Here is a 25,202-nt window from a genome sequence, read left to right as displayed (position 1 = left end):
CGGGCAGAAAACAGGTCTCAGAGAGGCACCGTCCCGGGCCCCCACTGGACAGGCCAGGGCAGGGCCCCCACCCGCCCTGTCGGCCGTGGGGCCCGGGGAGCTCTCTGAGAGGCCCGAGGGCCCTTGGCCGTGATCTCTGGGGGCGGGGGAGGTGGCTGTACCTCCAGTTTTAGGGTCGATTCTCTTGCCCAAGTTTCTCTCGATCAGGACTGTGTCCGGAGCACTCAGCACGACTGGCGGAGGAGAGAGCAGCAAGGCCGGCGCTCAGAGCCCGCGGGCCCTCACCCCTGCGGTGGACCGACGTGGACGCCCTCCCGCCCACAGGAAAGGCCTCTCCACAAGAGACCCGGACTCCTCGGCACCACCCAGGGCGGGAGCGGCCGGGGACACTCTCCTCGTGGGCACCGCGGGGGACGCCTTTGCCACATTTTGGATTCTTTCCTCCGGGGGGGTGTGGGGTGCGGGATCCCCGGAACACAGCCGCCGAGGCCCACACAGAGCCCACGTCTCTTAAGGACAAGCCCGAGAGCTCCCAGCCTGTGAGAGCTGCAGTGGCCGCCCTGGGCCCGCTGGGCCTGGCCCTCGGAGGGGGGCGCGCCGGCTACTCACTGACGTGCCTGGGGCTGATCCCGCAGGTCTGGATCATCAGCGTCTGGTCCCGCGTCTCGGGGATGCCGTCCAGAATCCAGCCCTGGGCAGAGGGGTTGGGGAGGGGCGTCGAGCTTTACTTGTGGGTTTGGGAATGATTATTAGAGGAACGTAACGGCTTTCTAGAAAGACGAGACCGTGTCGGAGAATGGGAAATAAAGGTCTCCGGCGGCTGCACCCCTGCTTCACCCTGGTCCATCCGCGGGGACATGACGCTGTCCTGGCCGCTCGCGCCTGACCCCCCTGCACACGCCCCAGCTCCCACAGCTCTCCGACGAGGCCCCTTCACTGTCACCATCTTCAGGGGGTGCCGCGCCCCACAGGGAGGGGGCCCCCAGCCAGCTGCTACCACTGTGTAAACAACCACGTGTCTGTGCACACTGCTCTTGGCATAACTGGGATTATTTCCTGGAGTTTCTCAGACACGGATTCCTGGGACAAGGAGCCACAGGGACAAGCTAAGCCTCACTTTTCTTGGTACAAGTCCCGAAGGCAGGCGAGGACCTAAGCTCCTGCTCTGCGGAGACCCCTTCCTGGTCCCCCTCGGGGGCTGGTTTACTGACTTTTCTTCACGGTTAGATGATGCACATCCGGAACTCACAGAATGTTCCAAGACACTGTTACTTCGATTTAAAAATGGAAAAAAAAGGGCCTCCCCGGTGGCGCGGCGGTTGAGCGCTGGGTTGCGGGGCTGCCCGCAGCCTCTGCAGCACCGGTTCGATCCCCGGCTGCTCCCCGGCCACCGGAGGAGGGTCCCACAAGGCGCGCAGACCTCTCCTGCCGCCCGCTGCTCCCCTCAGCAGTGTCCTTCGGTCCTTCTGCCTGCTCTGCTCCCCGCTCTGGCTCTGGTGAATTCTCTCACCCTCCCGCGCTTCTGACTGTGCCCAGTGCTTGTATAAATAAATAAATAAATAAATCTTTAAAAATAAAAAATAAATAAATAAAAAAAATAAAAATGAAAAAAAAAAAAAAAAAAGACTTTCATGAATTCTTGAAACCCGACTGTGAAAATAACACACCGCCGTCACGGGCCGGGAAGCACCATTTAACACTGCAACTCCACAGCCAGGGAAAGCAGGCGGGGGGAGCTCTGGAAGGTGAGACAAGTCACACATGGCCGCGGCCTCCACCTGCAGCAACGGGGACGCCATGCGCAGAGGCCAAGGCTTCCGACGCTGGCTCCCAGGAGGGGACACCCTTGCGGTGGACACCCCCAGGCATGATGAGAACTCGGTGGCTTCAAGGTCAGGGGACGGACGGAGGGGTGAGTCGAATTCAAGGTCCCGATCACTGTTGCTTTGTAGGATCGTGGTGGGGGCGAGGTCAGAACTGCCTTCCTTAACACGAGCAAACAAAAACGAGCCCGCACACCCTCAGTATTAAAGTACTTAGGTTCCAGTCGCCTCAACTTTCCGCTTAAAAAAAGGTAAACAAATGTACAGAGGAAAGAGTGCTGGGAACAACCAGGCGTGCTCTCATTAATTTCTTAAATTATACAGGAAAACCCACTGCCACGGAGCCTCCGGTTTCTAGAACTAATGAAGCAAAAGTGCAAAAAAAAAAATTGGTAACAGCCTTTCGCTCCCCCAAGTCCCTGTTCCAGCCAGCCAAGCGCCGCTGCAGCACTTAAAAGAGCCATCGTGCCCGGGCCGCAGGAAGCGGGGGGCGGGCGGGGGCTCCCTCCAGCTCTGCCAGCCCAACCGGCATCTCCTGAGCTTCATCTAATTCGGACCCCTTATTTTTTCTTTATTTGAAGGGGACGGTTGGGGAGCCCACAATTGCTCCTTCTAGAGGGAGGGTCGGTGACTCTGCTCGGTCCCCTTTTCAAGCTGAAGGGAGGCTGGCGCTCCGGCTGGCTCGGCACCGAGAAGGCCCCTGCTTTTAATATTGCATTACCGAGCATCATTATCATCTCGCCCATAAATTTGCAGCTGCTATCAGTATGTGGTCCAGAGCTTTTAGAACTATTCAAGGGAACAGCTCCCACCGACTTCTCGCTGGAGAAAGCAGAACTTCCAATTACACAGGAAAAGTGCAGCAAAATGAGGAACATCTCCCTAATTAGCCTGGCCTCACTGGTGCAGAAGTGAAATTTAGAAAAAGAAGAGGGAAGGGTCTGAGTGGATTCCGGCCCCCGGCTCCCCAGCTCTCCAGTGGCGCCTTGCTTCCCTTCCCCTGCGGCCCACAAGGCGAGGCCGGCACAGTGACCACCGGCTCCCGCAGGGCTCTGCCAGGGCGCGGCGGTCCTGAGCGGCCGGCTGGCGCTTGGGAAAGACTCTGTCTTTTACAGCCATTCTGTGCCGGCCCCCAGCTGCGGAAGGGACTGCACCTTGCAGGGGCGGCAGCAATTTGGGCTGAGAACCAGTTCATGGCCGCAAACTCTGGGTGAACAGCACCCGTTGCTGCCGAGAGGGGCCGCCGGGCCTTGGGGACGCGCCCTGCATCCTCGGGCCTGCCGCCCCGGCGTGGCTGGGTGCAGAGGCGGCAGTCCGTCCTAATTAGAATACATATCCATCGAGCTGCCACTTCCGAGCCGCGTCTGCTGCGCTCGGCTGCGGCTTTGTTTGAGCAGGTTAATTGATATTCTGGTGCCTCCGCGCGCCGTACCCCCGCGGCTGGGTTCTGTTTTATCACACATCAAAAAGGCCGTATGCTCAGGGCACCCCGAGCACCAGCGCAGTGCTGGAGGTCTGCACAGCTGCGAGGGGTATGGTATCACAGGAGGGACAAGCGCCGAGCAGATGTCACAGATGAAAAAAAGGAGAGAAGCAGCCAACCCGCCTGGGAGCCCGCGCGGCCCGCAGGGCGCGGCCAGAACCCGGCCGCTCAGCCGCCCTCCTGACTGCTATTAAAGCGGGATTAGCGCCTTCACACGTCGGACTCGCGCCCTCTGGGCCCTCTGCCTTTGTGATGCGTTGCCCCGTCTCCTCCCCTCTCCTCCAACGATCACAGCGGGGCTGGCTGGGATCCCCCAGGACGCCCCCAACCAGCTCCAAGTGCAGATGCGGGAGGCTGCGCTGGAGGCCCTGCCTCGCTGGTCAGGAGGCAGCTGCAGCTCAAGGCCCTGCCCCTGCGTGAGGAAACCACTCATGCCTGGGCCAGGGGAGCAGCACCGGGTGTGCCACAGGCCCCCGGCCAAGCCTTCTTTTCCTAAAATAATATAATGTGGTTTCCCAATATGTGAAAGAGAATAAAAGGAGCCAGAAAGGAAACGCGTCCTAAGAGACAGCGCTCGTGAGACGAGTGTTCTGACGGGGGTTGGAGAGAGTTTGGGGACATGTCAAAAAGTTGGCGCTGCTCCATGACCAGACACTGAGAGCCTGCCCTCAAAGCTGGTGACACCCCCATAGCAGACCCCCCCAGGCTGCTCACGCCCCCACACCAGCCCCCTCAAAGCTGGAGATACTCCCACACCGGGCCCCCAAAGCTGGCGATGCCCCCACACCAGACCCCCCCAAGACAGTGTCGCCCCCGCCCTGGAGTCCTCCAAGCTAGCAAGCAAGGATCTGTATTTCTGCTTAATCTCGAACATAAGCAGCACCGCTGGCTCCGGACACGGGGACTCGCACTGGTGGGGGCAGCACTGCTGACTCCATGCATGGACGGGGACATGCACGGGTGGGGCAGGGCGGGCTCCCACCAGGACCTGACCCCACAGTGCCCGCTGCTCCTGGGTGCCCGCCACACACAGGCACAGAGGGGTCATCTCTGAGTCCCGCCCCGGCTGGCCAGCGACACGCAGGGCCGCCTGTCTCCTGGGCCTGCAGAAGGGCTGGCATTTAGCAAAGCACAGGCGGAAGAATTCAGAGGCCTTTTTATTGGTTCGCAAATGGCTAAAAAAGAATATTCTAAAGTCAAATCCGCACCCAATGTCTCCCCTGAAGCCGCTCCTCGGAGGAAGGAGAGTTTGAAGACACACTGCCCTCCCCAGATGGGAGGCACTGTGATGTAGAGACAACTGACTTCTGGTCCACATCTGGTTCCGGTTCCGATGTGGGGCCGGAGGTCCTGGTTGACAGAGATATGGAAAATCTACCCAGGGCCTGCGGAAGCCTCGAGCCTGGGGTGCAGACCCAGCTCTTCAGAAGCCTGAGCCCTTTATGGGGTGACAGCAGCTCAGGGGTCGGCAGCCCAGGTGTGACTTCCAACGACCACGTTCTTGTTCTTTGGGTCTGGGGACCCTGGGGGCGCTACTCCCCTCTGCCGGGAGGTCACGCCAGGACCGGGGGGAGCACACAGCCACACACCAGGGAGCAGACACATGATGCAAACACATGATGTGCAAACACTGTGGCTGCGGGTCTTTCCCGGCAGCCACAACTCTGAGAAAGTGAAGTGCGGGGCTCCCCGGCTGCTTCCAGGAGGCTCTTCTCCAGGACGCAGAACTTCGTGTGAAGCGCACACCGAGAAGGCGTCGAGGGCATCGGGCATCCCCTACCGCCCGCAAGGTGTCTTCCGAGCAGGGACCATAAGCGCCCAAGCACAGCCGAGAGCGCAGGGCCTAGGAATCTGCGCAGGATCTCTGGAGGCCTCCAGGACCATCGCCCGCCCCCAGGGGTCTCTGGACAGAAAACATCACGGGTGGTGGTGCGCGAGTCGCCTCGTTTGGGTATGGTGTTGGCGTGCGTGGCTCAGCCACCTCAGCTTCCACGCCCAGGTCCTCTTGGCAGGCGGTGCTGGATCAGATGGGGAGCCTGGCCTCACTTAGCAGCCGAGCAACCATGTCCCGAGCTGAGGGATGGCATGGCCAGGCCTGCGTGTGAGGGCTCAGGATGAAAAGCCACTGCATAGACCGCGGGCGCCACGTGTGGCTCAGCCTCTGGCATCATGTGTTTGCACACGTAACACTAACTGCCCAAACCCACTCTAGGCCTGCAGGCGGGGCTTGGAGCCCTGGCCTCTTCCTCTGTCCTTCCCTGGGGGTGTCCCCAGCTCCGGCCTCTGGACCCGGCCCCACTGCCCAGGGTGCCCCGACTGCGGTCTCCAGTCCAAACCCCTTCCTGCATCACAGCTCCTGGAGGGATGTTTCTGCCCACATATGCTCAAGGCGCGCAAACATCTGACCCGTCTCGCGTCCGGGCACCCATTTTGCGGCCCCACTGCAGCCACAGGGGCCAGGGATGCACCCGGTGCATCCGACACCCTCAGGGCACCTGGGCTGAGGCTGCTAGGCACACAGCTCAGGGTACCTGGGCTTGGCTGCTTGGCCAACCACCGCCTACCCCGCCAGTGCAGAAACACCCACACAAGAGGGAGCTGTCAGGGTGTCACTGGGCTGCCAAGGGGCCGCGCAGTCCCCAGCCCGGCCTGGCCTGACGCCTGTCATAAGTTTTCTGAGCAGAGTTCACAGCTCCCCGCCGATGCCCTGCAATCCTAACAGCCCCAGTATTAGAGGAACACACAGCCCCGGGCCTCGGCAGAGCTGTTGATCAGTAAAACCACACTCCTCAGAGGACGCGGTGACATCTATAAACCCACGAGTGTCAAAACAACGGCAGGAGAAGCCCGTGTTCCTCCTGTCAGGGATGAAAGCCGGGTGATTAACGCCGCCCAATGACGCCATGAGGAGAAATAAAACAGCTGGAGATTCTGCAGACCAGAGCGGGCTCCGCGCCCTGGAGCGTTTCCGCTATAAAATACCAGCTCACATTACGGGCAGGGAAGCGTAAATCCGCGGCCAAAGAGAGCGGGAGAGATGCCAGGAGCTCGCCAGGTAAATTTTAAACTTTGGTCCCAGAGTCAAGCGCCCGCTGCTTCCTCCTCCTCCTGGTGAAAGGACACATCTCCAGGGGGCCCAGCGGCATGGAGGCAGCACCCAGGCTGGCTGCGGCCTGGCCCTGCACCCACAGGCCGCCCACTGGGTGTCCCCGCGGGGCTGCGAGGTCTCGCCTTGTGTGCTGAGCCCACTCCCCAGCTCCAGGAGGGGGAGTGTGTGCAGCAGGCCTTCCAATTTTGAAGGAATTCCTGAAGGTCTGTTTTTCTTTTGGGGTCACGCTGACCCGTTCTTGGGAACAGCCATTGGTTTCCTACACTGCAGCCTCCTTTTCTGGAAAATAGGAGCTTGCAGTACTCACCACCCCCCTGGAGCCCCAAAACAGGCACTTGCCTCTTTCCTTTGCTCTGGTTGTCACCCCAGGGCCTAGGACAGCACAAGGGCCCCCAGAATTAGCTGGTGAAAAATCTCAGGGGGCAGACAGGCCTGCGAACTGGTGGCGGAGCTGCCCCATGGGCCTCGGCAGCCTGAGCTGTGCCCCTACATCCTCACAGCCCGGCCCGCTCTCCCGCCGCATGTGGGCTCAGGGGATCCCTCTTGACTCTCCCCAATCTTTACAGTAACGAGACGGCAGCTTCGTGAGCTCTGGGCCTAGGGCCTTTTTTTCTGAACTCACCGAAGTAGAGGACTGTTGGCATCACTGGCCACGCCTTCTGCTCTCCCTCCTTTGCCTCTGGTGGAGGCACCAGGAGACCTGGTGACCAGCTGCTGGGGCACAGCAGTGTCGAGAGCTCAGTAAGCCAGGAGCCGGTGGGCTTCCACTGGGGCACCGCGGAGGGCGCCCGTCGCCAGGGCTGGGGCGGCAGGAAGAAGATGCCGCTACATGGAACAGAGCTGACCAGGGCGCGGGCACAGGCCACCAGGCGAGCATCGGGCAAGTGGGGTCCGGCCCAGCCCCCGAGGCACCGCTCACCACCCAGCCCCTCTGAGGGGCCGGCAGAGGTGCCTGAACTGGAGTGACTGCCCGGGGGAGCTCGCAGAATGGAAGAAAGAAAAACGGTGCGAGTGGCTGGACCCGGACCCGGGGCCGCTCCCAGGGGGCTGAAGTCTCACTGATTTTTCCCTCGGGCCGACGTCGGAGAGAAGGCGCCTCCCGCCACGCACCCCGTGGGGCTCGGGACTCCCCCAGCCGCGGTTCTCAGAGCGCCCGTGGGGCTCGCCGACCCCAGGAGGCTCCGGGGCCGTCCCGAGGGCCTGGACGTGGGGAGACACCGGGTGTGCTTGTTTTCTCCCGATCTTCCTCCTGGGCGAAGCGGCCTCCCGGGGCGGGACCTGGGGCACCTGGCTCACAAGTCTCGTTTCCTCAGGGAGGACCCGAGGGCCGCGGCCTTTGACCCTGCACTGTGTGGGCACTGCCCAAGAGCCACACCCAGGCCGGAGCGGCCCTACCCTCCTCCTGGGCCTCCGTCCATGCCCGGGGCGCGGGGAAGGGCGTAGGGGGTGGACACCCCATCTGCAGAGCCCATCCATCCCGTTCCTGACGCGGGAGGCCTCCGCCTTCCCAGGGTGGTCAAACGCCATGGTCTGTGGCCGGATGTGCCGTCGCCATGGGGTACAAGCCTCTCCCTGCCCCACAGCACTGGAGGAGGAGCCACGCGCGGCCGCACCTCTGCTCTTTGCCAGATATCCTCCTGCCCAGGGCCTGCCAGCTCAGGCTGGTTCTGGAGACACAAAAAGGCCTTTGGCAGGGGCTTTGCCCAGGGTGGGGCGCGGGGGGCTGCCCAGTCACCCGGCAGTAGGCACCAAGAACCCCGCGGGGCGGCGGCACAAGGCCCCGCTCTCCTGGGCCACGGGGCCTCTGACCTCAGCTAAGCCCCTTTCTCGTCTGGGCCTTGGGTCGCCCTTTCATACAACGTTTTGGGCGAGATGATTTCTAAAGAGAACATTTAAAAAATATATTGATTAGACAAATTGGAATTCATCCACCAAGCACAGGGACTGGGGTCTGCTTTCATGTGAGATTTTAAAATCAACCCCTGGGGGATGGTCCCTTAACAGCCAAGGACCAGCGTGACAAGGGCGGACTCAGGGGGCCTGGCACAGGGTGGTGAGGGAAGCCGGAAGGAACCGGCCCTGAGCCCAGCGCTGCGGTGGCCGCCACCCTCCCTGGTCGAAAGCTCCAGGAGGGAAGCAGCTTTAAGGTGTGACAGGGAAAGTCCCTGAACGGATCCCCACAATTCACGCGAAGCCAAGCCTGGGCCACAACCGAGACCTTCCACAGGACACTGGGACCTGACCACGCAGCCCTCTGGGCCTGCAGACCCCTTCCCTCCGTGGCAACAGAGCGGAGAAGACCTCAGGCCGCAGGGTGGAGGGATGGGGGGTCCGCCGAGTCCTTCGCTCACTCCCGGACACCTCCCGGGCTGGGCGTCTGTGCCCGGGGAACGTGAGATGCTGGGGACCCGCCCTCACGGAGCCTGCACACCCCATCACAGCTGTGGATGTGCCGGGGATGCCAAGCCTCCTCCGGGCTGGGCTGGGGGTCAGGGCAGTGACTCAGCCCTGAGCTGGAGGCGTGAGGAGATGCTGTCCAGCCCGGGGGGTGGCGGCAGGGGCACAGCTGCCAGTGAGAAGGGCCAGAGCGCACCAGCTCTCCAGCGCTGTGCCGCGCACTCCCCTGCCGCGAAAATAACACGTGTTGGCCGCCGCGGCGGCCCTCAGGGCCCAGAGGCTCACGGTGCTCCTCCAGCGGGTTCTAGGCCAATGCAAGGCCGGGGGTGGGGTGGGGGGGTGGCGGCGGGAGGCAGGAAGGGGTAGCGGGGTGGGGACGGGGCATGGCTGCTGACTGCAAGGGCCTTGCTCTGGTGCCCACCGATCCAGCCCCCAGATTGGGAAGGCCACTGGCTGGTTCTGACGGAGGGACATCTGCTGAGGCTCACGCGCCGGGTGGGGACACGCGCCCTGAACCACTCTTTCAGCCTGACAACCGCAGGGGTCCTGGCTTGATGGCATTGAGTGGGGTGTGAAAGGCCAAGAGGGAGGAAGGCAGTCAGGGGGAGGCTGCAGGAGGCAGCAGCCCAGCAGGGAGCGGCATGGGGGACACGATACATTTGTTTCTAAAGACAAACTGCCTCCATGGAAGGAGGTTCTCCCATCAGGCACCGCCAGGCTGGGGACCATTGGCTGGAGGATGGGCGTGAGGAGGGCTTTTGAAGTTGACCCATCTGAATAAATGCCGCCAAGAAATAAATGCATCCATCTTCTCACACGATGCCTCTCGGGGGCAGGTGGGGGAGCAACAGGGAGCAAGGACTAGGAAGAAGCCCAGCTAGCTGGGGGAGATGCACTGGGACAGGGTGGATGGCTTTGGTATGGCGTCTCCCCCCAGATGCCCCAAGCTTGTCACCTTATTTCTTAGGCACCCCCTTAGCCCAAGAGCTGAGGTCTGCACGAGTGGGCCCCGGGACCCCAAGAACTTGTCTGTCCCCCACAGAGGCCCGGAGGCCCCCAGCAGGCAGAGCCCACCTGCTCTCACACTGAGTGCTAATTTCTCTTCCCCCAGCACCTTTGCTGGTCACTTCAAAGGAATTCTTCAAAGAGACTGCATTAGACCAAAAAAAAAAAAGAGAGAGAAAGGAGAGAAAACCCCCCAACATTAACTACAGAATCCTGATGGGCTGCGCTTGCATTATTTTTCCCTGAACACGCTCCCTGCATCCTTCCTGTGCTCTGAATCACCAACTCCAGTCCCTGTGCAGCTAAATAATCATAATTACCATATAAATGAATATGCATATGTGTCATTTTTCTCCCTTAAAAGCAAGAAAGCCTGTTTATTCGGGATGAGAGTTTGTTTTGTTCCTGAACAACCAAAGCACATAATTAAGGCACCTCTCCTCTTCCTGCCGAAATCCTGTCTCCGCGGGAAGAGATGAAAAGGTGCCCGGTTGCGCCTTGAAACTCAGAAGAGATTTTAAAACAAATTAAAGGAGAGATGTCTTTGCTCTGCGGGCAGCAGTGGCTTGGCCACCATCAGAGTGGAAGGTGAGGCTGGAGGGGCTTTGATGCTCATGCCAAGCCCCTCGCTTTACAGGTGGGAAAGTGGAGGCCCCAGGAAGTGAAGCCCGTGGGGGAGGGGGGCACACGTGTGCCTCGCGGGATCAGAAGGCAGTGGGCCAAGTGGGACTCCGTGTCCGCATCTCAGTTCTGGGACTGTCCGTGACCCCTGAGCAAAATACACAACCTCTGCAAGCGTCTGATTCTGCACCCCTCAGACGGGGGTCGCGGCCTCCTCCGCTGGGCTCTGTTTAAGATGAGATGAGCTCACGGGTGAGCTCACAGGTGGGCACTCGGCCCCAAATGCCCAGCCCACCGTCACCATCACCAGTGACAGCCACAGCCCCACGCCCTGGGGCCCCTCGCGAGCGCTGCTCCCTGGGAGGGGGGCTGAAGCTCGCCTCGGGTCCCAGGGGTGTGGTGCCTCAGAGCGCTGTACCCACAGCCCCACTCCAGGAGCTTAGGGCACAGGGTGTGCCAGGCCGAGTTGGCCCCAAGGTGCTGGGGGCCTCCGCCCAGGCGGCCAGACCTCGCCCTGGCACTGGGCCGGGTGGGACGAGCCGCAGGGGAGCAGCCGGCTCACCTCCACAGGGCGCAGAGGAGGCGGCTGCGCCGAGGTGTCCAGCCTGGTGCTCCGCAACGCAAGAGTTTAATTCAACTTGGCAAACTCTAGATCAATTATGGATTAAGGCGGAGAGCGTTTTGTAGAGAAAGTGCTGGCAGTTTCCAGTCGCTTCCATGCTCTCCCCTCCCTTCATTCCAGGGCAAATGGTTACGTCATCATCTCCCAGATGAAAGAGGGGGAAACTCTTCAGAAGGTGACGGCTGACGGTCGGGTTTAGTCAGAGTCGACCCTGGCTGGTTGGGGAAGAATACGGGTGTGGGGGTTCCCGCTGCCGAGCTGAGCCCCCCACCCCCACCTCCAGAGGCTTCCCTGGGCCCCCTTCGCTCCTGGTGGGTACCCATCCCCCTCACGCCCTGCCTCGCTTTGGCCACGAGAGGCTCCTTCCCCAAGCAGACGCTGCGCCGAGGCAAAGAACTGGAAGACAGTCGGAAGCAAGTTATCAGATCTTATCAACCAAGAGAAAAAAGGGAGGGGGTACAGCTCCAGGGACTGTGGGACCATCACAGAGTCCAACACCCGTGCTGGGGGCTACTCAGGAGAGAATGAGAGGTGCAAAAAATCGTTCGAAGACATAATGGCTGAAAACGCCCCAAGTTTGGAGAAAAACAGAAGATTATAAATTTAAGGAGCCCAGCAAACCCCAAAAAGCGCAAACCCAGGAGATCACGCCCAGGCAGAGCACCATTAAACTGCTGAAAATGAAAAACAAGGTTCAGAGTAGCAGGTGAAACCGACGCTTTGCTTAGAAGTGTTTGAGTGACCGGATTTTCTGTCAGAAGCCAGAGGCCCAATGTTAGCGGGACGTTTTGTGACGTGCTGAAATAAGAGGCTGTCCGGCTAGGAATCTAAGCCCAGAAACGATGTCCTTCAGGAAAGCAGGAAAACAAAGACGAGGGCGAGTAAGAGACTCCTTGCCAGCTGGCCCGGCCTGCAAGACGGGCTGAAAGAAGCTTTCCCGAGAGAAGGGCACCCGGACGCTGGGAATGCCAGGAGAGCGGCAGAAGCGGGCCACGGCCGGGTAAGGAGAACAGGCGTCTCCTCTGGGGTTCTCTGAAATATGCTTGATGGTTGGAAGCCAAAATTACGGCGCTGCCTGATGGGCTGTGCCACATACACAGGCATAAAACCCCAGACAAGCGCGGGGAGGGTGGGGCCGTCTGACGGCGAGGGGGCAAGACTGATTCTGAACAGAAAGAAAAGTTAAGTCTATATGTTGTAACTATTAGGTCGGCCAAAAAATTAAAACCCACACAAAGAGATGTAGAGACAGAGCAAAAACCACAAAGCTGAAGCTGTCCGGCACTCTGAAGCTGTCCGCGACCACTGCAGCATGAGTTCGATCCCCCACCAGGGAGCTACCCACACGGCGCAGCAGACCTCTCCTGACTCGCCCGCTGCGCCCCTCAGCAGTGGATTTTGGTCAGTCTGCCTGTTCTGCTCCCTGCTCTGTCTCTGGTGAGTCCTCTCACCCCACCACCCCGCACATCCAGCCTACAAACCAGTTCTTGCATGCATAAATAAAACAAATCTAAAAAAAAACCCCACAAAATAATTAAAATGGAATACTCAAAAAAAGCCAAATTGTTGACAAATGGGACTTCACTAAAACTGGAGACATCTGCTCTGTGGAAGGTGGCTGGGCGTGAGCTGGACTCGGGGAAGACATTTACAACCACACAGCGATCCTGTTTCCTCATCTGAGACGCGGGGTGGTGCAGCAAGAGGGCGCCTGAGGGCTGAGCAGAGCCGGTAAGGCCCCCGGAGGGTCCACCCGCCCGTGTGCAGGCCACAGTGGCTGTGCCTGTGACCCCTTCAGTCCTCCAGGCCCCCCCTCCTCTACCCCTCCGGGCGCCGGGGCTGACCTCCATGCACTGCTCCACCGACACGCTATCCTCTGGCTTCCCTGGGTCTGGCCAAAGAGGCACTGGCAGGAGATCCGCGGGTGCCCCTAAATTTTTCCCCCACACTCCGACCCCATCCAGGGTGTCCAGCTCCCTCCCTGCCCCCTGAGATTCTACTGCCATCACTCTCCCCGAGGAGCCCCGATGGACATGCCCGATTCTCCCTTATTCCTCCCCCAGGCAAGGTGACCTCAAGTCCACACACTGACCTTCAGCCACTGGCGGCTTGTCTGTTTCACCCTTCTCTGCAGACCCCTGGCCCTCTGCTCCCGGAGGGGCCCCCAACCCAGGTCCCGGGAGCCCCGGGAGGGTCTTACCCGCTGGACACAGTCCTCTTGTGCCAGGCGTCTTCGGATCATCTTGATCAGCAGCAGGTTGGGCACTTGCTGAAGGGGAGACAGTGCAGAGTGAGGCCCGCTGGCTCGAGCCCCAGAGGCCCCTCAGCTGCAGGCACGCGGTCTCAGCTGAGGCCTGGGGACCCGACTGTGCAGACGGGAAGTTCCCACAAGTCGCAGACTAATGCTCCTCGGCCTCAGTCCCACCCAGACACCCGCCTCCTTCCGCCAGTCCCACTGCTGCCACCCTTTCCCCTGAGCTTCACTTCCTGACAACCACCTCTCGACTGCCACCCCCGCAGGGTGAACCAGCCTCCATGTCCCTGCCAGTGGCTGTCCCTCACGCCCACCTGAGTGACGCCAGGATTCCCTCTGAGCCTCAGGTCCAAGTGCCATTGCCTACAGGCAGCCCTCCCAGATGCTCCTCAGGCTGGGTTGAGGGCTCCCATCATCCCCGATAGCAAATTCTGTTCTTACCCTAACTGCACAGCATTGCAGTGGCCCATTCACCATCTGTACCCCATTTTGTACCCCTAGACAGTGCGTGCGGGGGGACTAGTCTCACAGGCTTGTCCACATGCCTTCCCGCTCCACTCAGGGTCTCACGATAGCTTGAAATCAGCCATCATGGGAGGAGTGTTTGTACCACAGCAATCGGCAAGGCCTACAAATCAGGGCTCCCCCAACCAGCCAGTTGTTTAATACTGACCAGCACCCCTCTGCCCCAACACCAAAACGGGGGTCAAGGACATAGGAAGCCCTCACTGAGCCAATGAAACTTCATTCTCCTTAATTCACTCGGCAAGCAGTGACAGTGACAGCAGCTTCTGCTGAGTCTCCTGGGAGCCAGGCACAGCCCGAGCTCCGGCTCCACCACGGCCGCGGCTCTACAGCCTGTCCACCTTTGCCTGCTCCTTGCAGATGTTGGCGGGGCCTAGTGGCGAGGGCAGGCCCCTCCCCAGGGAGTGGCACAAGCAGAGCTGGGGTGGCAGGGTCACTGTGGGTTCAGATTCCCCTGGATTCTCAAGGCTGGGGCCTGACGCCTTCCCCTGAGCGTCCCCAGGGCTGGCAGGACGAGGGCCTGAGGGTGCAGTGCAGGATGTGGGACGTGGCGTTCAGCGGGACTGGCTTACAGGAGGCGGCTGAGGCCTGGGGGCGAGCGATCCTGATTCAGGAGGATGGGCTGAGGGGGGGACAGAATGGCTCCTAGAGACCCCTGGTGGACCACCAGGGTGGCCTTCATAATCTGGGCCCTGGCTGCCCACCAAGCGCTCTGAGCCTCAGTTTCTGCACTTGTGAATGGAAAGAGGACACCGAGCTCCCCAGAGCCGTCCTGGGGATTAAATGAGATGCTGCACGTGACAAGTGGGCGCTTGCCTGGCCCCAGTGGGGGCTCAGTGCTGTGGCAATTGTGACCCTGAGTACCCCCAATAACCCCACACGTTCCTTCCTTAGAGGGGGCTCTGCCCAGGGAGTGCACGAAAGCCTGGTCTGTGTCACCTCCCTTTGCAGTGCACAATCAGGGGCCAAACTCCCCCAACTCCCGCTCACACAGCTGATAAAAGAACATGGGAAGAAGAAAGAAATCCCAAGCACTAGGCCCACTGCCTGGGGGCTGGGGTGGGGGAGGGAGGGTGCCCGGTACAGCATTTCTGTGGCAGAGCAGAGACTCTTCAACATCGGAATAACCATCAGGAGCAGAAACCCCTGCTTTCCCCTGGAGCTGAAGCCGAGAGGATATTAGAGCTGGAGCCGCAGCAGCCACTTTGCAGGCAAGAGGCACTAAAGCCAGCACAAAAGGAGAGAGGCCAGGCCTCTCAGCCCTAGCGGGGCTCTCCAGGGATGTGGAGGTGGAAGAGGAAGACAGAGTGCAGTGAGAGGAGGAGGGAGGGGCCACGTCTGTGGGGCAGCTGACTTGTAATGTGTCCACTTGGAAGTTATGGGGCCACGATGGCTTCTACAAGGGGGACAGTCAAAGTCAAGAGAAAGCGTGGCAGGAGAGAAAGTGAGCGAATAAATGCTGCATGGAGGAAAGAGGCGAGAGGGGCTGGCAGCGTCCAGAGCCTGGTTTCACACCCCCGCAGCCACCCCTGCATCCTGTACCTGCCCCCCGTCACCCCGCCAGCTTCAACCTGAACATGTGTCCCAGGAGGGCTCATTAAGGCACAGATGTCTGGCTCCACCCCAGGGTGGCAGGGCTGGGAATCTGCATTTCTAACACGTGAACGGATGCTGCTGTGCTGTGAGTCTGAGGCCTGCACCTGAGACCAGAGGCTAAGTGAACTCCGGCCCCCAAGAGCCCGCCCACGGGGGGAGCGGCCGGACAGCAGGTGCCAGATCCCACCAGCTGTCCCAGGAAGCTTCCCGGGCTGCCTGGCCCCTCTGTCCTTTCCTGTCTTCCCCCGACCGCGCAGATCGCTCTCCATCCTGAGCTGGGGTCACCAAGATTCTTCTTCCCAACAACCCCTTCAGGAGGCAGCGACCAAACAGGTACCAGGAGAGCGGGGGTGCCGGCCCGTCAAAGAACTCGGGTTGAAAGGCGACAGGCCCGGGTGGGGCGCAGCACCCCCAGCAGCTGGCACGGCGGGGGACGGGCTGGCGGCTTTGAGTGTGGCCCCTCCCAGCGCCCATCGCGGCTCCCTGCCTGGCGCTGTCTCAGTGCCAGCTTTGATGTGTCATGTCAGCGGCGGGGTTTCCAAGGAGCCACTTCTAGAAGCCCTGCCAAACTGTCTTTGCAGGCATCAAGCCTCCTCCTTCCAGAGCTCAGTGATGCTCTCCCACCCCAACCCCCCAAAGCCTGGCTTTTGGGGGGAGAATCAAGGACCAACTGAGGAGCCGGGTGACGTCCCTGCTGGTCAGAGAGAAAGCCCAGCAGCAGGAGCGGTCCCTGGTGCCCCCTCTTGGTGGCCACGCCACACACCCAGCCTGCACTTGCCCACAGCCAGAACTGGCTGCCCTGCTCCCTCGGGCCAGCCCGGGGCCTGCATACCCCTCCCCAAAGGCTGCAGCCAAGCGCGCAGGTCCTCACCTCTGCCCTCCGCCCATTAACTTCTCCAAGTCCAGGCCCCTTCGCAAGAGGACATGGGCCTGCAGGCCCCGCCCTCAGGACACTGGTGTCCCCAGTCCCCTTTGGGTGTCACTGCTTGGGAGTGCGGTATTTTGACCTCCCCCTTCCCACTAAAGTGCCTCCAGGGTGGAGGCGCTGGACTTGCGCTCACTTAGAGAGCAGATCCGAGTCCGGTAGAAACAACTCTGCCAAGTTGCGGCTGCTTCCCTGGCGGAGCAGATGTGTGCGGCAGCGACTGCTGGTGCGCGCTGTGTGGCACCACCAGGCCTGGGAGCTGCACGGCCGGGGGAACGGAGGCAGCCGCGACTGACAGCTGGGGCACTCGGGCATCTCGGGGGACACTTATTTTCCATTTGGAATCAGGATGGAAAACTGAAGTCAGGGAGAACTCAGCCTGGGCCCTGCCTGGCCGACCAAGCCTTCAAAGCTTGGGTCACTTATTCATTCAACAAACACAGGCTGTTCTGCTCGAATGCAGTGGCGCTGCCAGAGTAGTCACTGCAATGAGAAGAGGGAGTGGATCCCAGGGGCCGCGTTAGATTTCCGTGGGGGGCATTTTTAAATGCTGATGCCAGGAACCTGCTCCCTGGCTTCAGCCCAAAAGATGCTGGTGGGGCCCAGGGCCACCAACGTGCTGCAGGCCGCGCGCCTCTGGACCAGGCCGCTCCACAGTCAGACCCAGAGAAGGCTGCTTTTCTTTTCTCTGAACAGCAGAACCAGCGCTGCTCCAGAGCGGCCAGGCCAGCTCCACCGCAGAGAAATGTCCTGCCCGGGGACCTGCCCCCTCCCCGTGGCTGCTGGGCAGCTGGAAGCCAAGACTCAGTGTTGCCCCCCATTTCCCACGCGGCCAGCTGGGGCCTGGGCTGGGGGAGGCTTGGGCAGTCTGGGCCTCTCAGAGCTGCTGACTCATGCCTGCCCGCCAGGGCACCCCATGGCCCCCCTCCTGGAGCCTTTTGCAGTGCTCTGTGAGACAGGTGGGGAGCAGGCTGGACCAGAGGAACAGGCTGGACCAGAGGAGGCAGGAGGGACAAGAGCACAACAGAAGAGAAAACCCCATTAACTCAGCAGAGAGGAGGGATGGGGCCCCGCCGGGGCCCAGACACGCTGCCTCCGCGGGGACAGCGGAACACTGACCGGAAGGGGAGCGGCGGCCGGGAAGTCTGCTTCCCGGTGATGTGCACGTGCGTGGTGAAAACTGACAAGGCCCTATCCCCGGAGGGCGGAAGGCGGCGAAGACACCCGAACGGGGCAGAGGCTGCGCAGGCGGGAGCCGAGGACCTGGCTCCGGCTGGGCGCTGCCCCCACGCCTGCACCGGCCCGAGACACAAAGGCACAGGGCAGGGCTGCCTAGGGAAGGCGGACGCCCTGTCGCGGCTGTGGCACCGGCGAGCTCCGAGTGGGCGGACTAAGGTGGGTGACCCGGGTGACGGGCGAAGCGAACCCGCTGGGCTTTCTCTGGCTGGTCACTGAGTTAAAAGCGGGGTGGGGGATTTAGGGAAGACGAAGGTATCTATCAGGTCCTGGTCATCTGGGCCCGTTGTCACTGGGGGTCACTGTGGCCTCCCTGGAGGGCAACAGAGACGGCAGGCCCCCTCCCGGGGCTTCCTGGCAGGTCCCAAGGATCTCCCGGGCCGAGGCCACCGCTGCGGTCTCAGAGCATCTCCGGTCAGGGCCCGCTCCTCGTCTGTCCAGGCTCTCAGGACAGGTTTGCTTGCAAATAACCGGGGCGGGCGGCCATGAAGCTGGCTTGCCAGGAGTCGAGGCTGCGGGAAGCCCGGGGAGGGGGCCTCGCGCTATTCTCGCGGCTTCTGAGGATCTCGGCCAGACTTCACAAGGACAGGAACCAACAGGCACGTTGCGTCCGTTCCCTGTGGCTGTGGACCCCCAGCAGCCTGGGGCCATCCCCACCCCACGTCACAGTGGAGCCCCTCGGGACGCCTGGCTCAGCACCCCTATGGCTAGGGCTCCCCAAATCCCGCAGTCCCTCCCTCTCCCCGGCTTAGAGCTAGTGCCTGGGACTTGGCAGGGCTCAGAGAGCCCTGGGGAGAAAGTGAAGCCGCAGCCCCCAGGGCCCTTCCTCCCCGCTGGCCTGGCCGGAAGTGCCCAGGGCACGAGAGGCCTCCGTCTGTGGGTCTCCACACACAGCTGGTGACCGGGAAGTTTGTGAAACCTTTAGGAGACGCTGAAGCACCCCAGCAACAGGAGAGAGTTCTGCACAGGAGGGGAGAGCCCAGGTCGACAGCAGAAAACCAGGAGTTTGGAGGAGCTCTTGGCATTGGCAAAAAGAGCAGGGAAGGTTGCATCAGCAGACCCGTACGGAGGGCCGCGGCGGGCAGCCCGGGTCCAGGCCACCCTGGCCACTCAGCCTGCACTACCTTTTCCGCCCAGATCAGCCCCAGTAGCCTCCCCTCTCACCTTCCCGCCACTGAGCTGTCGAGCCAAGGCCCCCAACAAGACACCAAGACACCCGGATGCGGCCTGAAAGATGCTGGTAATTAGTGTAATGAAACCCAGGAGGAATTTCCTTAAATTCCCTCCTCGCTGTTGAGTTTTTCTAAATTTAATAAACGTGTTTTTATCCTAGAAACGCGCCGGCCTCCCCACCTTGGAGAGCTGGACTTCTGCAGAAAACGAGAAAAGCACTTCTTCCTAAAGCCACAGACTCTGACACCGGCCAGACTCCGCCAGACTCGGCAGGTGCTTGCCAGACAGCCTGGGGCCCGCAAGCCTCTGCGTTAAGCAAGCTGAGAACTGGCTAACCACGTAGTCCTGGAATCCTGCTGCGAGAGCCAAACAGCCAAGGCACTATGGGGCCCCCAGGGGCTCCGAAGACCTATGTCAAAGTTCCCATTGTATTTAAAGACAGAACATGACCAGGCCTCCAGTTCCCTCTAGTGAAGGGCGGGGAGATTTTAGAAACAACCTAATGCTCCCAGGGTGCCACCTGCAGGTGAGGGGGCCAGAGTGGGTGGGTGGAGGGGTGGCAGGGGTGCTGCAGGGAAATGCCCCCCAAGATGCAGAGGCAGTCCCCCTGCCTATAAACCCCCTGTCAGCTCAGGTGCCTCATCCGTGGGGTGCAGCCCGCCGCCTGCACCCAGCACGCTCAACTGACCCCAAGCACAAGGACCAGCCTGGCTCCATTGCACACACGCCTCCCCCCTCTAACAGCCATCCTTCTGTTAGGGGGAAAAGGATGTCCCAAAGCAAATTCCATATAGGCTTTGTGGACTCCACCCCCACCCCAGGTCAAAGCCAAAGACACTGGGAACTCCACATCCCATCACCACCAAAGGGAAGGTGGCTGGGACCTGAGGGTGGGGTTAAGCAGCCAGGTGGATACAAAAGCCAGACACGTGGGCTTTGGGGTCTCTCCATTTTTGGCTCTCCGCCAGCTCGCAGCGTCCGGCCAGCTCTGAGAGTGACTTTGGGTTTCCAGGTCATCGGATCGGGTAGGACGCATTAAAGACTTTATTTCCCTATTTTCTCCCTGAGTTGTATATTTTCCTTATTTCTTTTTCTCTTGTAAATAAACCTTTTATGAACCCTTTTGCGTGTGTCTGTAGCAGAGTATTCATAAGTCCCTTTAAAGCGCGCAGGTGAGGACCCACAGCCAGGAACCCGTTTAATATCGGGGTTGCTCTATAACACTTCCTGGCCGACACAGGCCACTTAAGGATCTCCTTCCTCCCATCATCCCCTGCGCGGGTCTCAGTTTCCCTGGCACCGTCTCACTTCATCCAAAAGGAAAGAGAGAACAAGCTGAGCCTGCCCTGGAGGGGCCCTTGGGAGCTCGGTCCCCTGGGGCCCACTCCCGCCCCGAGCCAGGCCTACCTTATTTTTCTGGTAATATGCCTGGGCAGCTGCAGGCAGAAAAGGGAATTCCTTGGCTACCAGGCTGTCCATGGTGATGAGATTGCTGCTCAGGTGTTTGCAAAGCCACATGGCCTGGAGAGAGGAAAGACGAAAGTTCCAGGCTTAATTGCCCAAGTCTTACTGGCAGAGCTGCCCCAGGAACACAAGACTCTGGCTAGAGAAGGCCACCAAGCCAGACGAATATGGAGGTGCCCCGGCCTCAGAACTCAGCCCGTGGGCATCCCTCCTCCACCCAGCCAGCGAGGCCCCCGGGGCCCATACCCCGAGCACAGCTGCCCTCGCCGGCCTTGTCAAGCTTCGTCAAGCCCTGTGGGGTTGAGCCGCCCACTCCAGAGGGGTCCCTAGCCAGGAAAGCAGGAACAGGACCTCAGTGGGGAGACCTGACATATTCTGGCCACTGTTCATGCATCCTGCTGTCCACAGTCCACAAGGCAAGAGAATTTAAGGAATAATCACGCAATAAGATGTTCTCAATAGCCGAATTGTGCTGACACTCATCAGAATGACCCAGCAGGGCCTGAAGATCCCCCAAGAGGGGCAAACCCTAATTCTCTCTGTCCTCAGCCTGGGAAACATCAGCGATGATTCCAGCCAATCCCCCTTTAGTGTCCTCTGGAAATGGCCCCCTCTCTCACTGTGAAACCAGCGGCTGCCGGGCCCCAAGTTGTCGTGGGTTGGGGCTGGACAGTGAATGCAGCAAAGGCCTGTGGCCGAAACACCAGCTGACCTCACAGGGGGCGGGGGAGACAGAGTCCCTGGCCATGTTGGGACGCAGTGCAAGGTGTCAGCGCTGAGTCGCAAGTGCTTTCTGGTCCTACCCAGCAGCCTCCTCCCACGCTCAGAGCAGAGCCAGAGCCAGCAGGCAGCAAAGGCCTGGAGCGCCCCGTGGCTGCAGAGGCACCCCCACAGGAGCCCGGACGCCGAGCCCTGTAGCACAGTGCCGGGCCTTGTCTTTCCCCGTGAAGTCGGCCACCCTGGATCCTGGGGGGCCACCACTGGGCAGTTTCAACTGGTTTTCTGGGCCCTGCCCCAGGAGATTTGGTGGAAGGGCTGGAGAGGAGTCTCGACCTGCTTTCCCAAAGCACTCTGGTAATGCTGCCGACTGCCTGGCCTGGGGCCCTGGCTTCTAAGAGTGAAAGAGATTCAGGTGGGAACAAAGCAGAAAGACTCTGGATGGATGGATGCATGCATGCATGCATGGATGGACACATGGAAACATGGAAACATGGATGAACAGAACAGCAATACTAATGCCAAAAGCAGAGCAGATATAAGTGATTTTCTGCAGGAAGCAAGCACCTTGATTCCTTTGAAGACTACAGCAAGGTTCTGGGCCACCAGGGAAAGCCTCTGCCACCTCACCCCAGCCCGTGGCAGCTGCTCCCAGCATCGACGAGACCCCGCAGGAAGGGTTAGCCAGTGCTCGCCGATGCTCAAGGACCAGAATGATTAAAGGACAGAAAGAGTCCGTGGCAGGTGATTAAAATTCTAACAAGTGCCTGGCACTTTAAATAGGAGCTTCATGATCAAATTGCAACGAGAACGAAGTACCCAGGCCCCAGACAGCAGCAGCACTAAGGAGGAAGACCAGAAAAGGGTGACAGTGGTGGGTGGGGTGTTCCTGCACCTTTAAAACTGTGTTTTCTTTAATAGAAAGAGAATCAAATGGAAAGCCAAAGTGAGAAATTCCTATAAAATCTGGTCGGGCACGTATCTCTCCTGTAGCTACTGGACCTTCCTGGTAGGTGGAGACATTTCAGGGTTAAACTTTCAGGCGTGAATCAGAAAACTCAGTACTCAGCGCCCAAAGTCTTTGAAATGTGTATCCTGTTAGCCCAGCATGCCTACTTCTAGCAACTTCTAAGGCTATAGCCAACGTATACAAGGATGGTGTAAGGACGTCCTCACCAAGCCTGGGGAGTCACTCCCAAAGTGCTAAAATAAAGCTTGCCCCCCGGAAGCTTGGGGATTATATTTGGGGTTGTGGTGGGGTGGTTGTATTTTTTGGGAGTGGGGTGGGTTGGTTTTTTTTTTGTATTTTCTAGGTATTTTAGGTGTTTTCTATGACCACATCCTGCCTCTAGTAATAAGAAAATAAGTTAGGAAGCAGAAGGGAGAGGAGAACAGCTCGGTGGCGCTGGGGCTCCGCGGCGGCCCAGCTCATCCGGCTCTGCAGGGTAAATGAGATATTACAGTATTACCCGCGTAATATGATGCACTTACTATAGTTGTTTTCCCGGAGGCGGGTGGACCTAATATTACAATCCTCGGCACTGCGGAATAAAAAGATTTGAATGTCACCGCTCGATATGACAAATCCACCCCCCAGGTCTGCTGTGCTCGGGGCGTATTTATTTGCTCCCTCCCCCGACTTCATTTTCTGTAAGTGACACGGTCGTTTGTAACCCCGCCTCGGAGATGCGCCCTCCGCGGAGCATGGTCTCCGTGTTTAGAGGTAAGCGATCACTGATATGGTTTATTTTTCTGTCTCCGAGGGGACATGGACACAGTAACTTGTTTGCCAAACTAATAAATATCAAAAACAATTGGGGTTTCGAACACCATAAAGCATTTTAAACAGGGACTTTGTCTCGGGGACGCGCTTTCAAATAAAGCTGTATTTTATGTAAATCGACCTTCGAAGCTCTTTTTTTTAATTTATGCCTTTTTATTTAGCAAATTGTATTCCCCATCATTTTACAGAGGGAAATAATGGAGAAAAGCCTGGAGTGTACGGGCCAGATTTATAAAACCCACGATGAAAAGTCTTTGTTTTCAAATATGGACATTTCTATGCAAATGGAAAACACCAGCTGCTGGCTCTGGTGTTATGCTCCTGGCTCTGGAATGTTCTTGGGCCAGCAGAATTCTAAAGCACTACCTGCCGACTGAGAGGGTGTTGGAAAGAAAAGACCAGCACCTTACAGAGTCTCCTGCTTGTCAGAAGGAAGGAAATGTCTGGACAGACAAATCTCTGGATGCCAGCTGGGTTCCATCACCCCCTTCCTGAGGGTGGGGAGCCAGGACCCTGACCCCAGGGGACGACAGGTGAGCACTTCGAGTCGCTGGGCCTGCACTCTCTGCATCAGAGCCCACTCCTGCAGTCTGGGGAGGGGTGCACGGGGAGGGAGCAGACCCAGGGATGGAGCCCTGGTCTGAGAGTGGCTTGCAACCTCATGGTCAGCAAAGTTCAAGCTAACTTATCGATTCACCCCACCAACACTCACTGAGCCCCTCATCTGCAGGGGCTAGATGCCGCCAAGGGGAGCGAGAAAGACCAGGGCACCAGGGACGGGCTGGCGAGGAGCTGGCATAGACGGGACTGGGGGGCGCCAGGGCGGCTCACAGCACGAACTTGAAGGCTCAGATGCCCACAGCCGCTTTCTGCGGCTGCTTGGAATTTTAGGGTCTGGATGAACTGCTTTGGAAGGACGTTGTCTTGGTGTTTCCACACCGTCACAAATCTGGCCCATGCCCCACCCCCCCTTCATCCCAGCCACCCCGTGCGAAGTGCAGGTAACTGGCTTTCCTGAGGGTGGTGCCATGAGTGGAAAGGTGCTGCCCGGGGTGCTCCAAGAGCCCCCCTCCAGCCTGGCCTCCAGCCGAATCAGCCCAGGGTGCTGCCAGCCTCCAGCGTGGCTCCCGAGGCCTTCAGGCCAATGTCTCCTGCCCCTTTAAGTCTTCTTGGGCCCAGAGGGGCCATCCAGACCCCCTTCCTGCTCATTCCACCAGAGGCAGCCCTTCCAGGCTCCACCTGGCGCTCTCCTTGCCTCAACCCCCTCAGCGTCCACCCTTCAGCCCCGCTAGCCTCCTCCTGGGAGATTTTGGCTGAGGCTGCTGAGCTTTCCTTGCTGCTCAGCGGGGTGCTGCTGTCCCCACAGAGGACCCGCTCCCTGGGGCGGCCGAGCCTCTCCTCCTTGACCGCAGCCGGAGCACTAGCAGCCACGCACACAGCAGCACCCCAGCGGCCTCCTCCTCTTCTGCCCCCACCCGTGGCCGCCTTTGCCCCCCACAAAGGCACTTTTCTCCCTGCTGGCATTCTCAAATGTGAGCCGCAGGGCCCAAGCAGCAGGGCCGAGCAGAGTAGGGGGTTGCTCAAAGGACAGCAGGGTAGCCCAAGTCCTGCACAGGTAGAAGGCAGGCCCGGGGCACCTCATCAGGAACGATGGCCCCATGAAGGTCCCCAAGAGATGTGGGAGCTGAGCCACGCCGGCACCAGACACTGGCTGCTCATGTCTGTGGACCCCGGAGCCGCCACCAGAGCCAGGCTGCGCAGGGCCACCATGGAAGTGCCCCCAGGCTGCCAGCCAGAGTCTGGGCCTCCCTGGGCCTGTGAGCTCAGGACCACCCCAGAGAAGGGCACTTTCGGTGGCTAGGGTGGGGGCCAGGGCAGGCATTCTGCTCCCCGTCCCTGCCTGGGATGACTGGGCCAGGCCTGCCAGTGCCCCCACCTGGACAGGAGAAGACGCTGCAGGCAGGAAACTGCTGGGGGAGGGAGGGGGGCGGGAGTCTGGGAATGAGGTGGCTTTGGGGATACGTGGTCAGGTGAAATAATGAGGGGGACTGGAGTTGGGGTGCCACAAAGGTGGGGGAGGGCAGCATTACAGAAGCGGAGAGGGGGGCCTAGAGTGGGGGCTTTCAGACCACGGGGAGCGCACCTGCCTGCCAGAGGCAGAGTAAGGGCGCAGCTGGGTGGGGTGGGAGGCGCGGGTCTGGCTCCTGTCGCCGGCCGGCTGTCCCCCCACCAGGCTCGGCCACAGGCCTCTGCTGAAACTGCTGGGAACCCCGGGCCAGACCCAGACCCACGGGGCTCAGGGCCCGCAGCCCAAGAAGGGAGAAGCAGGCCCAGCGCCCAGGGCCGGAGCCCACTCCCCAGGCCCACCGTTCGTGTGGGAGGCCGCAGGGGACGCCCTCCCTGGGCTCCGTACGCGACACCCCAGCTGCACGCATCGAGGAAAAGACTTTAAAAGGGGAACATGCGCGG

The 25,202-nt window shown here is 60.1% G+C and overlaps 1 protein-coding gene across 1 annotated transcript in view; it reads right to left on the bottom strand.

Moving 5' to 3' along the window:
• Positions 1-25,202, bottom strand: part of AK8 (adenylate kinase 8) — a gene marked incomplete at both ends in the record, with an annotated part of 82,487 nt that overhangs the window by 51,725 nt on the left and 5,560 nt on the right. Inside the window, 5 exons of the mRNA XM_084236747.1 lie at positions 162-233; positions 610-691; positions 13,261-13,329; positions 20,177-20,290; positions 22,442-22,491. Coding sequence (XP_084092873.1) covers positions 162-233; positions 610-691; positions 13,261-13,329; positions 20,177-20,290; positions 22,442-22,491 — 387 coding nt within the window. The remainder of the gene's footprint in view (positions 1-161; positions 234-609; positions 692-13,260; positions 13,330-20,176; positions 20,291-22,441; positions 22,492-25,202) is intronic.

Source organism: Talpa europaea, assembly GCF_964194135.1.
Source record: "Talpa europaea genome assembly, chromosome: 7".
In the NCBI taxonomy this organism is placed as follows: Eukaryota; Metazoa; Chordata; class Mammalia; order Eulipotyphla; family Talpidae; genus Talpa; species Talpa europaea.
Note: the sequence above shows the minus strand (reverse complement) of the source record. Positions and strands in the feature narration are given on the sequence as shown.